Here is a 16,047-nt window from a genome sequence, read left to right on the forward strand (position 1 = left end):
CCCCTATCTAATTGCGGCCATCTTGGGTACTGGCAGCTGTCTGCCAGTACCCAATTTGCCCCAAAAACAAAAGTATTTTTTCCTCTTTTGGATTTTTTTTTGTTTTCTGTAGTGTAGCAGCCCCCCACAATACCCCTATCCCCCTCCCCCTCCCAGATCCTTTTATATTATTTTTTTTTTAAAATCTTTTTCCCCCCCTCTTCCCTCCTCATTGGTGTCAGTGGGCAGCTAATGCGCATGAACGCGCACGTGCGCCCCCCGCACGCTCCCGGCACCCGGCGTGCACATTGCACTTCTAGGAACCGGATGCCGGGTAGCGATGGGCCGCCCACCCGCCTCCCTGTTACGCTCCCACCCACCAACGAACTGGCACCATCGCTACCGGTGCAGAGAGGGCCACAGAGTGGCTCTCTCTGCATCGGAGTCTTCTAGAAAGGTATTGCAGGATGCCTCCATATGGAGGCATCACTGCAATACCCTGAGAGCTGCTGGAAGCGATTGCGATCGCTTCCAGCACTCTGTTAGACAACTGACGTACCAGGTACGTCCATTGTCATTAACTGCTTGTTAATGCATGACGTACCTGGTACGTCAGTTGTCATTAAGGGGTTAAAGGTACATGAAACCCAACATTTTACTTCCATGCTTTAGATAGATTATACGTTTTTAAACACCTTTCCAATTTACTTCTGTTATCAATTTTGCTTTATTCTTTTGGTATCTTATATTGAAGAAGTAGGTATGCACTACTGGGAGCTAGCTGAACTTATTTGTAAGTCAATGAAAATGGGCATACATACAAGTTCAGCCACCAATCAGCAGCTAGGCCCAAGATCCTGAGCCTATTTAGATATGATTTAACAAAGGATACCAAGAGAATGGAGCAAATTAGATAATATAAGTAAACTGGAAAGTTGTTTAAAATTGTATTCTCTATCTGAAAAATGAAATATAAAGGTTGGGTTTCATATCCCTTTAAAGTATGAAGGCAGATGAGGCAGACAATGGGCTAGATAGGCACTCATAAGGTTGTCTTGGGCCCTCCATGTGAAGGGGAGTTCATGTTCGTAATCGACCTTTGCTTCACTAATTTTTCCAGCATTTTGTTAATTAGGATTCCTGGGGCGCGATCCAATATAGATCGCAGTTTGCGGCGCAAGCGAGGGAACCGGCGTCGCCCGCAGTTTCAGCTCGCAACTCGAGCTATCCCATATAAGTCGCCGTCAGATGCTAACGTGCCGTAAGTCTCACAAACCAGCGATGTCCAGAAATCTGCGCAAGTACAAATTTCTGGCGTCGCCAGTGACTTGCGGCACGTTAGAAACTGCCGGCGCCTATAAAACCTGACTAAAGTCTAAAACACCCGCACTGTCTAACACGCCTCCCTAACATAGCCCGACACGTCTAACCCTCTATCCACTATCCCCCCTCACTAGCCTAACAATAAAAAAGCTATTAACCCCTAAACCGCCGCTCCCGTACTCCGCCGCAACCTAATAAAGTTATTAACCCCTAAACCGCCGCTCCCGTACCCCGCCGCCAGCTATATTATATCTATAACCCCCTAAAGTGAGCCCCTAACACCGCCGCCATCTATATTAAAATTATTAACCCCTAATGTAAGCCCCTTACACCGCCGCCATCTCTATTAAAATGATTAACCCCTAATTTAATCTACCTACCCCGCCGCCAGCTATATTATCTATATTAACCCTAAGTATATTATAGTTAATATAGGTATTACATTATATATATTAACTATATTAACCCTAATTATATTAGGATTAATATAGTTAATATAGTTACTATAGTATTTATATTAACTATATTAACTCTATCTAACCCTAACTAAATTTATATTAAATTAATCTAATTCATTTATAAACTAAAATATTCCTATTTAAATCTAAATACTTACCTATAAAATAAACCCTAAGATAGCTACAATATAATTAATAATTACATTGTAGCTATGTTAGGGTTAATATTTATTTTACAGGTAAATTGTTAATTATTTTAACTAGGTGTAATAGCTATTAAATAGTTATTAACTATTTAATATCTACCTAGTTAAAATAATTACCCAATTACCTGTAAAATAAATCCTAACCTAAGTTACAAATACACCTACACTATCAATAAATTTAATAAACTACAAACATCTATCTAAAAATACAATTAAATTAACTAAACTACAAAAAAAAAAAAACACTAAATTACAAAAAATAAAAAAAAGATTACAAGATTTTTAAGCTAATTACACCTATTCTAAGCCCCCTAATAAAATAATAAACCCCCAAAATAAAAAAAATTCCCTGCCCTATTCTAAATTAAACAAATTTCAAAGCTCTTTACCTTACCAGCCCTTAAAAGGGCCTTTTGTGGGGCATGCCCCAAAGAATTCAGCTCTTTTGCATACAAATACAATACCCCCCCCATTACAACCCACCACCCACATACCCCTATTCTAAAACCACCCAAACCCCCCTTAAAAAAGCCTAACACTACCCCCCTGAAGATCTCCCTACCTTGTCTTCACCACACCGGGCCGAACTCCTGATCCGATCCGGGCGATGTCTTCCTCCAAGCGGCAAAGAAGAATTCTTCCTCCGGCGATGTCTTCCTCCAAGCGGCAAAGAAGAATTCTTCCTCCGGCGACGTCTTCCTCCAAGCGGCAGCAAAGTCTTCATTCTTCCGGCGGCATCTTCAATCTTCTTTCTTCGCTCCGCCGCCGCGGAGCATCCATCCCGGCCGACTGCTGAACTACGAATGAGGTACCTTTAAATGACGTCATCAAAGATGGCGTCCGCCGAATTCCGATTGGCTGAAAGGATTCTATCAGCCAATCGGAATTAAGTTAGAAAAATCTGATTGGCTGATTGAATCAGCCAATCAGATTCAAGTTCAATCCGATTGGCTGATCCAATCAGCCAATCAGATTGAGCTCGCATTCTATTGGCTGTTCCGATCAGCCAATAGAATGTGAGCTCAATCTGATTGGCTGTTCGGATCAGCCAATCGGATTGAACTTGAATCTGATTGGCTGATTCAATTAGCCAATCAGATTTTTCTAACTTAATTCCGATTGGCTGATAGAATCCTATCAGCCAATCGGAATTCGGCGGACGCCATCTTGGATGACGTCATTTAAAGGTACCTCATTCGTAGTTCAGCAGTCGGCCGGGATGGATGCTCCGCGGCGGCGGAGCGAAGAAAGAAGATTGAAGATGCCGCCGGAAGAATGAAGACTTTGCTGCCGCTTGGAGGAAGACGTCGCCGGAGGAAGAATTCTTCTTTGCCGCTTGGAGGAAGACATCGCCGGAGGAAGAATTCTTCTTTGCCGCTTGGAGGAAGACATCGCCCGGATCGGATCAGGCGTTCGGCCCGGTGTGGTGAAGACAAGGTAGGGAGATCTTCAGGGGGGTAGTGTTAGGCTTTTTTAAGGGGGGTTTGGGTGGTTTTAGAATAGGGGTATGTGGGTGGTGGGTTGTAATGGGGGGGGTATTGTATTTGTATGCAAAAGAGCTGAATTCTTTGGGGCATGCCCCACAAAAGGCCCTTTTAAGGGCTGGTAAGGTAAAGAGCTTTGAAATTTGTTTAATTTAGAATAGGGCAGGGAATTTTTTTTATTTTGGGGGTTATTATTTTATTAGGGGGCTTAGAATAGGTGTAATTAGCTTAAAAATCTTGTAATCTTTTTTTTATTTTTTGTAATTTAGTGTTTGTTTGTTTTTTGTAGTTTAGTTAATTTAATTGTATTTTTAGATAGATGTTTGTAGTTTATTAAATTTATTGATAGTGTAGGTGTATTTGTAACTTAGGTTAGGATTTATTTTACAGGTAATTGGGTAATTATTTTAACTAGGTAGATATTAAATAGTTAATAACTATTTAATAGCTATTAGACCTAGTTAAAATAATTAACAATTTACCTGTAAAATAAATATTAACCCTAACATAGCTACAATGTAATTATTAATTATATTGTAGCTATCTTAGGGTTTATTTTATAGGTAAGTATTTAGATTTAAATAGGAATATTTTAGTTTATAAATGAATTAGATTAATTTAATATAAATTTAGTTAGGGTTAGATAGAGTTAATATAGTTAATATAAATACTATAGTAACTATATTAACTATATTAACCCTAATATAATTAGGGTTAATATAGTTAATATATATAATGTAATACCTATATTAACTATAATATACTTAGGGTTAATATAGATAATATAGCTGGCGGCGGGGTAGGTAGATTAAATAAGGGATTAATCATTTTAATAGAGATGGCGGCGGTGTAAGTGGCTTACATTAGGGGTTAATAATATTAATATAGCTGGCGGCGGTATAGGGGGATTAGATTAGGGGTTAATAATTTTTATATAGGTGGCGGCGGTGTAAGGGGTCAGATTAGGGGATAGATAAGGTAGATGACAGCGGTGTAAGGGGTTCTAATTAGGGGATAGATAAGGTAGATGGCGGCGGTTTTAGGGGCTCACAGTAGGGGGTTAGTTTATGTAGATGGCGGCGGGGTCCGGGAGCGGCAGTTTAGGGGTTAATAACTTTATTAGGGATTTCGGGGGGGGGGGGGGAATCGCGGTTGACAGGTAGATAGACATTGCGCATGCGTTAGGTGTTAGGTTTATTTTAGCAGATCGCGGTTGACAGGGAGATAGACATTGCGCATGCGTTAGGTGTTAGGTTTATTTTAGCAGCCAGTTTAGGAAGTTACGGGGCTCCAATAGTCAGCGTAAGGCTTCTTACGGCTGCTTTTTGTGGCGAGGTGAAAATGGAGTAAATTTTCTCCATTTTCGCCACGTAAGTCCTTATGCTGCATATTGGATACCAAACTGCGCGGGTTTGGTATACCTGCCTATAGCCCAAAAAACTACGGGCGACGGCAGAAATATACGCGCGTAACTTCTAGGTTACGCCGTATATGTGATACCAAACCCGCGCAAATATTGGCGTCACCGGCTTTTGCGGGCGACGATTTTTATCGGATGGACCCCCTGTAATTTACTTGTATAACTGCTAGAGATGTGTATTCGTTTTCAGATGAATGTACATTCGTACCAAAAATCGGATATTAGTTTTCATAAACAGAAACAAATATCCAAATTAATGTACCAACGAAATTTAAAGGAAATTAAAAAATACTGACAAAATTCTTCGGTATTTATTAATTTCCTTTCAATTAGTTTTAAAGAGTAAAATACTTACCTCAACGCGCTCTGGAGAGCGCACTAACCTGATCCTCTTCTTGACAGATCCCGGCCGCACTAACAGTTTAGTGCAGGTCCTGGGAGCCGAACGCGCTAAGCCTCCTATTAGCGCAGATTGGGTTAGCGCGCTCTCCAGATGTATTAAGGTAAGTTCTTTACATTTTAAAGTAAGTATGTAGTTACAGGTGAACTTTTCACTTGTAGCTTCAAAACATTTACAGTACATTCATTTTAATTTAAACAAATGTAAATGTTTAACGAAAATTTGATTTTAATTTCGCTTTAAATAGTGCAAGGAACGAATATTCAGGAAAATGAATGTCCTCAAAAATTTGTTACGGAATTTATGTTTGTAACGAAAATTTCTTCCCTGCACACTTCATGAGACGCCCAATACATAATATCTCACATATCAATCAAGAACCACTAGTAACTGGATAAACACTGTGATCACAACCACAACACATCTACAACATATTTGCAAAATGTAATTGTTGAATATTTGCTTATCTGCTTTGTTATGGTAAAGAAGTCACGCTGGTCAGAATTTATTTTACCTAAACCTCAGCTCAGCTTTTAGAGAGATGTGGTTGCCTTATAAAGGCAACCACATATTAGATTGGTTTGTTTTATTAAGGGTGTATTTTTTTTATGTAATCTTGTGATGCCAGTATCCTTGAAAATAGAGATGGCTCCATAAATTATAACAAAACTGAATTCATAACTGATTGTGAAGTTTCAGCAAGATATTAGTTTCACAAACTGATTCTATTATTGTTGTCTTTTGTAAACTGAAAATGATCTTGGTGAGCTGATAAGATTTTTGATGAATTGTTCATTTCCAAGCCAAGTTGGTATGGTTCTTGGTAATTGGTGAATTTTTTGGTGAATTTTGAGCCCATGGGGAATTTTAAAGTAATTGCTTGGTTGGTAAAGTATTTGCTGTATCAGTGAGGTTCTTGTTGGGGTTGTTAGGCCTCTGTAAAATTCATGAGGACTTTCTCAGTTGGGGAAGTCCTGTTTGGATTGAAGTGGTTCTTGTAAAGTTGCTGAGGTTGAGAGAACCTCTATAAATTAAGAAGGTCCTTTCCAAATTGGTGAGGTCCTTTCTGTATTAGTAATGTTCTTTGGGACTTTTTTATGTCTTTAGTCAGTAGATTAGAAGAGATATTTAAAAAAAAACTGTGAGATTTCAGGTATAGGTGAAATATTGGTAAAGACATTGCTAAATTGGTGATGTTGTTTGTGTATTATTGAGGTGCTTGCCAAGGTGGTGATGTGTAAGAAATCATAATGTCTTAATGTAAAATATTTGGAAACTAGTAAGATCCTTTTGGAAGATCAAGAGATCCTGGTGAAGTGTTGCTACCTGATATCCCCAGTAAGGACTAAATTATGAGTGGTGTAGCAACTGTTGCACGCAAGTGAAAAGGGTTTTATCGTGCGTGCGTTTTTTGAAGTAGCACGTGTATTAGTAGTTCAAAGCGCAATTGAATTTAACGTGCATCAAGATAGATAGATAACTGTTACTCTCCACTAAAAAGTAACACAGAAAACATCAAAAATACATTTAAAAGTACAGTTACACTCATAATAAAACTGTCTACTAAAAAAATATTTTAAAAAGATAGTGTATAAAAAAGAAATAATTATAAATTATTAGATATAAGGTCTCATGTGTAAGAAAAAAAGGCTGCAAAGGGCTTTAACATAAAGATACATACATATACATCTCTAAATATGTATATGTGTGTGTTTATATGTATGTGCAGCATATGTATGTATGTCTTTATATGTGTATATATGTATTTACAGACATATATACACATATAAACACATAAATACATATGTATATATATATATATATATATATATATATATATATATATATATATATAAACAATGTCAGTGAAAGTCTGGTATAAGGAGTTCCAAAGATATTTAAATTAAGCCACCATATGGATGTCTATTCCACTCAACCCCTAAAGTAACCAGTAACAATTCTCTGTGAAATCCGATGGAAGGAACACAGTGGGTATAATCACAGTCCTTTTAAGTGCCAAACCCCTCAGGCAGCCGTCACAGAAATCTCATACTACAGATCAAGCCAAGTAAATAATAGAGGATGTATCACCCTCATACAACAGATGTATAAATGCAGAGATGTAGCGGTATAAGCAACAATACCCAAGCAGCTTATAGCTGCATAACTCACCGCTCTTGCTTGAAACTGAGAACCGCAATACCGTATGCGTGAAGAGAGTTCATGCCAGGTGCTTCGTTTTCCACGGCGTTCAGATACAGCCCTGATGCCGAAATTCGACCGGTTCCGGTCACGTGATAGGGATTGAGCGTAGCAGCCAATGGGATCCGTTTGCCTACCAGGAGGCTCCAAAAGATAACGTAGGAGGGGATACACTGTGCAGGAATAAAGGGGGAGTGGAATAGAGGCACGCTCCTACTGCAGTCCGGATAATGCTGGGGATATTTAGCAAAAAATGAAAAAAGGAAAATATCCAAGCTGCAAACGAGTAGTTTAAAACCAAAAAGTCTTTATTCAATTCCACTTGGGATAAAAAAGATGTGCAAAACAACAGGGGGGTCCAGCATATCAGTGTGGCCAAAAAGCTCAGCTAACATGTTTCTGTAAAAACCGTAATCATAGCTAATTGGAGACTGGTGTGCTGGCCATTTAAAAGCCTAAAACAACACTTATTGGACAATACTAAAACCAATAATATGGTCACACGAATGAGTGAATAACAAAACACCCTGTCATACAAAATACCTTACTTGCAAGCTACGCTAAGGAGGCAATCAAATGTAAGAAAGATACAAATAAATTTCAAATAGAAAGAGGAAAGGACAAATGATGTATATTATAATAATGATGATAATAGACTACCAATGTGTCATGCAATCACTACAAGGAAGAAAACTTGGCATGAATGCAGAGTATACACCATGTATACATGGTAATCACATACAATACTCCAGATATATAATTTACAAGGGCAGCATATACTTAAAATGGTAATAGTAGTAATAGATAAGGGCTACTAAAAAGCCCAAAGGGACATATTGTCCACAATTGTCAATGAACAAATCCCCCCACAATATATAAATATATATGTGAGTGCGCCTAAAAATAAAGGTAACAATGACTCGTATATATATAAAGAAAAAAGGCTGGGAATTGTATAACAGAGAAACATAATAATGACTATAAAAAGTATATCTATATATATATAAATGGAGTATGACTGTACCATGGAGGATATACATATTGTTAAATTACAATGCAAAATTGGATTGAAAATCCGTAAACAACAGATAAATGAGGACACACAAATCTATATACATGGGAAAACAGAGGTATACAAAGATATACAAATGCTCGGCAAGCGTGACATACAGTGCAAAGGGATAAAAAATGAAATGTGAAGAATTAATTAGTTAGAGGAAAGTAGTAGAGAGAAGAACAGGGGGCGCCAAAAATCGTTGCTCCCTTTTAAATAAATCCAATCGCCCAAACAAAGCAATGACCACCAATGCACAGAACAAAGTCACCTTTGTGACTGATTACAGCACTAATTACAGGGATATCTGTAGGATTGTAAAGAAACACTTTAGCTTATTGTCTGCGGATGATAGCCTTGTGAATTGTGTGGAGGGGGGTTTGCACTGCTCTTACAGGAAGAGCAGGACATTGGGGAACATTCTGTAGAGGTATTGGTTAAAAACCCCAATAGACAAAGCTCCTGGTTGCAACATAGGGGGATGTACAGGTGCGGCAGAACAAGATGCAGGCCATGTGAATTTATCATTGTGTCTGACGAGTTCAGATCAGAGGTCACTGGAGAGACTTTTAAGATCTCTTCCTGCCTCAACTGTACATCCTCCTATGTTATCTATCTTCTCTATTGTATAGAGTGTCATCTACAATACCTAGGGCTCACCACCACTGGGGTGAACACTAGGATTAGGAACCATCTTTCAACGCTAAAATTGGGTGAAGCTAGTACGCCCCTGGTAAAACATTTCCGGAATTTTCACAACAAGAGTAATGCCACGCTTAGATGGCAAGCTATTGAACATGTCAAGGTGCCACCTAGAGGAGGAGACAGGGATCAGCTGCTCGGCAAGTGTGAGATGTTTTGGATTTTTAAGTTACGTACTAGAGTACCAGGGGGACTCAATTCTGAATATGATTGGAAATAATTTTTTATGTTGTGCATTTCCTTTAGTATTCAGTAGCTTTACTTTATTTTATTTCATTTACATTTTTTACATTTTTTATTGTTTTTTGACATTTTATTTTTGGCGCCCCCTGTTCTTCTCTCTACTACTTTCCTCTAACTAATTAATTCTTCACATTTCATTTTTTATCCCTTTGCACTGTATGTCACGCTTGCCGAGCATTTGTATATCTTTGTATACCTCTGTTTTCCCATGTATATAGATTTGTGTGTCCTCATTTATCTGTTGTTTACGGATTTTCAATGCAATTTTGCATTGTAATTTAACAATATGTATATCCTCCATGGTACATGTCATGAGATGCAGGACATATGCAGGACACAGCAATGATGGTACAACTCTATTTTATTACAGAGCATAGCAATACACATCCAGACAGGTTGATTGTACTAAACTAACTGCGACACAGACACCGGACCTAAGCCCCGCCCACATGCTAGTGACATCACATCCTGCTATCATCACATCTTCCCCTTTTTTCAAAGACAAAGCATACATTCGCATATATTAAATAACAAGGTACACCAACAGGGTATACAACAACATTTTGTTTTAGAACATTATAAAAACAGATAGATTAGAAAACATGAACAAATAAATTACATCCTGACTTGGACATCGGGGTAGACTACCCTAGTCCACAGTGACCATGGGATTATTCTGCCCATACTTCCGGTCACTGTTCTAGCTAAAGTCAGTCCCTGTATCGGGCCGGAAGCCTCACCACTCTTCCGCTTGATGTAACTTTGCATGAACTGTCCTCTGATACAGAAGATGGTGAACAAGAGTCTGCTGGAGGCAAAGATATATCCCCGCTATGATCTTGCTGAGGGGAAGGCACCTCTCTTAGAACAGGGGATCCCACCGGCGGTGGTACTGAGGTATCCGGTTCCAGACTCTCAGGTACAGGCTGAAGATGTCTTCGGTTACGGCGTGTAACCGTCCCTCCCTCTGTAAGGACTGTGTAAGACCTTGGTTCTGGAGAGCGGCCCACTACCGTAGCAGGCGTCTTCCATTTCTTCTCATCATCCAGTTTAATTCTGACACTTTGGCCCGCTTTCAGTTCCTGTAAAGGCCTGACAGAATGTCTCCTGTCGTAGAAGAAACGATAACCCTTTTTGGCCTCTTCATCCCTCCTAAGGACTTCGTCCCGAGGAACAGGGCCAGGCGGCTTGAAGACACCCACTGAGGGTAAAGTGGTGCGAATCTGGCGTCCTAGCATCAGCTGTGCCGGGCTAAACCCGGTGGCTTGAATGGGCGTCGCCCTGTATGACAAGAGGGCTAGGTACGGTTCAGATTGCTTTAGAATGAATTTTGTTGTTTGAACTGCCCTTTCAGCCATTCCGTTGGCCTGCGGATAATGTGGACTTGACATGGAATGTACAAAATCATATTCCCTGCTGAAAGCACTGAACTCTGTAGAAGCGAACTGCATGCCATTATCGCTCACCAGCTCCATTGGAATGCCCCAGCGGGCGAACAAGCTCTTCAGGCGAATGATAACGGCCTGACTTGTGATATCATTCAGGGGTGCTATTTCCAAATACCTGGAATAGTAGTCAATAACAACAAGAAACTTTTTCCCGTGCAGTTCGCACAAATCAGCAGCTATTTTCTGCCACGGCCCCGCAGGCAGCGGAGTAGACATTAAGGGCTCCCTTCTCTGAGTAGGCCGGCGTTCCCGGCAAAAGGCACATTTAGACACGTGATTTGCAATGTCGGAGCTGATCCCAGGCCACCACACAGCTGTAGCTGCTCTTTCTCTGCACTTTGTAATGCCTAAGTGGCCATCGTGAATCCTGTTTAACATCTCCTTCCTCATGCTGACAGGAATTACAATACGGTCTTGGAACAGCACCAACCCCTCCAGCTCCGTGAGCTGCGACCTCTCTGGCTGGTAAGCATTTAAAGACATCCAGGCTGCCCGGCTCTCGGGCCAGCCATCTCTTATGTACCTTATAACTTCTTGCAGATCTGTGTCCAAATATGTCTCTTTCTTTATCTCTTCCAGTTTCCTTGAAGAAATGGACTTAGAGGCCAGAACTGAATCAACATACACTTTTACATCCGACTCTGTGGAGGATTCTTCAGCAGCAGCCAGCGGGAGCCTGGACAGTGTATCTGCCACAACCAGCTGCTTCCCCGGCACATGCACTGCCTGAACATTGAACCTGAGTAGTCTCATTAAAAGTCTCTGGCATCTCAAGGGTGTTTTGTCGATGTCATAAGAATTGATAAGAGGGACTAGCGGTTTGTGGTCAGTTTCCAGACTAAATTTCTCCAAACCCACTAGATAACGCTGAAAGCGCTCACAGGCCCAAACTGCAGCCAGGCACTCTTTCTCAATTTGAGCGTATTTTGACTCCGCAGCCGTCAGTGTGCGGGAACAGTAGGCGATGGGCTGTAGTTTGTTGTCATTCAGCTGCAGGAGTGCAGCCCCCAACCCATAACTGCTTGCATCAGCACTAACCACAGTCTTTTTTGAAGGGTCGTAGAACCCCAGCACTGGGGCAGACCCCAGCAGGGACTTAGTATGCAGGAACGCTTTTTCTTGTGAGGGTCCCCAGACCCAGGCAACATCTTTCTTAAGCAACTCTGTGATAGGGTGCAAAACTGTAGATAAATCTGGAAGAAACTTGCCCACGTAATTTACAAGGCCCAATATCTGTCTCAGCTCATGTACATCAGAAGGGCTTTTCATCTGTTCGATAGCCCGAATTTTCTCGGGGTCCGGCTTGATGCCATCCCCGTTGATGATATGCCCAAAGTAGCATAATTCAGTTTTCCTAAAATGACATTTTTCTTTATTCAGCTTCAGCCCAGACTCTTTGATAGCCTGCAGCACACAACTCAAACGCTGATCATGCTCCTCCACTGTAGACCCATACACTAGAATGTCGTCCATGACGACTGCTGTGCCCACGTGGCCACTCAGGAGAGAACTCATTTCCCTCTGAAAGATCTCAGGAGCGGAGGATATCCCAAAGGGAAGTCTGCAGAAACAGAACCGACCTACCGGAGTGATAAAGGTAGTCAGTTTGCGGCACTTTGGATCCAGGGGGATCTGCCAAAAGCCGCTAGAAGCGTCTAATGTGGAAAAGAACTTCGCCCCAGCCAACTTCGGGGCTATATCTTCCAGTGTCGGCAGCACAAATCTCTCCCTCTTCACTGCCTCATTCAACCTTTTCAGGTCCACACAGATGCGCACCTTTCCGTTTTTCTTTGCAACTGGAACAATGGGGGCACACCAATCAGTTGCTTCAACAACCTCTTCAATAACCCCCATAGACTTCATGCGCATGAGCTCTTTCTCCACTTGAGGCATGAGCGGGAACGGAATTCTACGAGGAGTAGAAATACTGTACGGGACTGCGTCACTTTTAAGTGCTATACGGACAGGTTTGCAGCTCAGTAGGCCCAACTCGCCAAACATATCTTCAGAGATCTCATTCACTCTGGCCACGAGGCCCAAGTCACAGGCTGCTTTTCTGCTCAATAAACTGTTAACACACTGACCTCGGATCACATGCACCCACATGGTGAACTTCCTTTGTTTGTACTCACAGCTGGCAAGAAATTTCCCCACACAATCAATGCGGCCACCAGGACTATGAACATTTGTAGTAACCTTCGCCAGCTGGGGCTGTCGAGGCAGTTTCATAAATTCAGCAAAAGACATTACAGTGATATCAGCTCCTGTGTCAATCTTAAAATCAACATTGGCTCCCATTACAGTAAAGGTAACTTTCCAATCTTCCTCTGAGCTTGTCCGTTCCACAACAGACCCCACAAAAGACACTTCCTGACCCTTCTGGTCACTGTCCACCTGCATCTCCTTAATGTATTCAGTTTTGCACACCACTTCAAAATGGCCTATTCTGTTACATTTTCTGCATCTTTTATCTCTGGCCGGGCATATAGCACTCTGATCATGAGCCCGGTAGCACCGCGTGCATCGGTCATGTTGCGCCCATCCACTTCTAGGCCTTTCCAGTACTTTAGATCTACCGCTCACACTGTGCCTTTCACTAGTAATTTTCCTAGACTGTTGCACTTCATCCACAATACTCTCAGACCTCAGATCAGCACTTTGCTTTTTCACCAGTTCACTCTGGCGGGCCATCCTAATAGCCCCGTCTAACGTTAAATCAGGCTCTAACTGCAGCTTCAGGGAGACTTCAGCATCTGCAATTCCAATAACTATTCTGTCTCTGATTTGCTCTTCTTTAGCAACACCAAACTCACAGAATTCAGCTAATTCATACAGGCTGCGCACAAATGACTCCACAGATTCTCCCACACGCTGATTACGTTTGTGAAAACAAGCTCTCTCATGAATCACATTTCTTTTGGGCACAAAGTGGGCACTGAGTTTATCCATAACTATATCAAAGTTAACTTCGTCCCCTTCTTGGAAAGTAAAAGCATTGAACACTGGCTCTACATCTTTCCCCATAGAATATAAAAGAGAATTAACTTGTACTTCACCACTCTCCTTGTTCAGTTTGGATGCAATCCTGAAGCGCTGAAACCGCTGACGCCATGTGGGCCAAGCTGCAGGCTGAGAAAAGTCAAAAGGCTCAGGTGGGGTAAACTTTGACATCGTCATCATCAGAAACAGAAGCGTAGTCCAGAACTTCTGACACCATGTCATGAGATGCAGGACATATGCAGGACACAGCAATGATGGTACAACTCTATTTTATTTACAGAGCATAGCAATACACATCCAGACAGGTTGATTGTACTAAACTAACTGCGACACAGACACCGGACCTAAGCCCCGCCCACATGCTAGTGACATCACATCCTGCTATCATCACAGTACAGTCATACTCCATTTATATATATATATATATATATAGATATACTTTTTATAGTCATTATTATGTTTCTCTGTTATACAATTCCCAGCCTTTTTTCTTTATATATACGAGTCATTGTTAACTTTATTTTTAGGCGCACTCACATATATATTTATATATTGTGGGGGGATTTGTTCATTGACAACTGTGGACAATATGTCCCTTTGGGCTTTTTAGTAGCCCTTATCTATTACTACTATTACCATTTTAAGTATATGCTGCCCTTGTAAATTATATATCTGAAGTATTGTATGTGATTACCATTTATACATGGTGTATACTCTGCATTCATGCCAAGTTTTCTTCCTTGTAGTGATTGCATGACACATTGGTAGTCTATTATCATCATTATTATAATATACATCATTTGTCCTTTCCTCTTTCTATTTGAAATTTATTTGTATCTTTCTTACATTTGATTGCCTCCTTAGCGTAGCTTGCAAGTAAGGTATTTTGTATGACAGGGTGTTTTGTTATTCACTCATTGCTATTAGCATAATTCGTGTGACCATATTATTGGTTTTAGTATTGTCCAATAAGTGTTGTTTTAGGCTTTTAAATGGCCAGCACACTAGTCTCCAATTAGCTATGATTACGGTTTTTACAGAAACATGTTAGCTGAGCTTTTTGGCCACACTGATATGCTGGACCCCCCTGTTGTTTTGCACATCTTTTTTATCCCAAGTGGAATTGAATAAAGACTTTTTGGTTTTAAACTACTCGTTTGCAGCTTGGATATATTCCTTTTTTCATTTTTATATATATATTGGAGCCCTTTGCAGTCAAGTAGCTGAAAACATGTAAAATCATATTTATGAAATATTCATATTTAATAAAGTGTTTTACTATGTATTTACTGTAAATATTTCAATGTCCAATGTTCTTCACATAGGAGAATATATCCTAAGTATTTTTAAATAGATATTCCTATATGTATGTATATGTATGTATATATCTATACCTATATATATATTCATCTATATATATATATATATAGGTATAGATATATATTTTAGATACATATAGAAATATTTATTTAAGAATAAATATAACATATTCTGGTATGTGAAGAACACTGGAATGGGAAATATTCATATTTCATGTTGGGTTAGCACACTGGAGAAAACACGATCGAGTTTGTTTGACTTGTTGGGTGTTAGTTTTTGTTTCCATTTTTCATGCTCCTTTGAATTCTATAAGGGAATACGTTAATGCAGTTGCAATATTCCAAGTTCGGCTATTTGAGTGTGCCGAGTAAGCACTATTAACTTGTAATACACGTGCCACCCGACGCGCACAAAAAGCTTACTTCTGCCGTGAGTCAACGTTCAAAAGGGAGCGATAAATAGCGCTCCAGTTGTAATCTAGCCCTAAATTAGTCACATAAATTATGTTTTTCTTATGTTTGTATTTTTGTTTCGAAACCAAAATAACAACAACAAACAACACTGTACACCAAGACTATTCTAACCAGGCTTTTTATGTCACTTATTTGTGTCTCCTCTAAGGAAACTGTTGACTTTCTGAGGCCTGTTGGAGTCCTTCTGCGATTTAACCTGAGTGATTCACACTCCAGCCCAGTACTAGATGACAAGTGTCCCTCTTTCGTCAAACAAATGGTAATTATTTATGCAAAGAATGAGATTCAGAAAATAGAAAATAAATGTTTGCTACCAATTTGAGTCTTTTTTGAGT

At 40.2% G+C, this 16,047-nt stretch overlaps 1 protein-coding gene across 1 annotated transcript in view; it reads left to right on the forward strand.

Moving 5' to 3' along the window:
• ITGA10 (integrin subunit alpha 10) overlaps positions 1 to 16,047 on the forward strand; it is a 203,538-nt gene that overhangs the window by 132,153 nt on the left and 55,338 nt on the right. Inside the window, 1 exon segment of the mRNA XM_053704493.1 lies at positions 15,861 to 15,971. Within this exon segment, the coding sequence (XP_053560468.1) occupies positions 15,861 to 15,971 (111 nt within the window).

The sequence above is a fragment of the Bombina bombina genome, chromosome 1, assembly GCF_027579735.1.
Source record: "Bombina bombina isolate aBomBom1 chromosome 1, aBomBom1.pri, whole genome shotgun sequence".
NCBI lineage: Eukaryota > Metazoa > Chordata > Amphibia > Anura > Bombinatoridae > Bombina > Bombina bombina.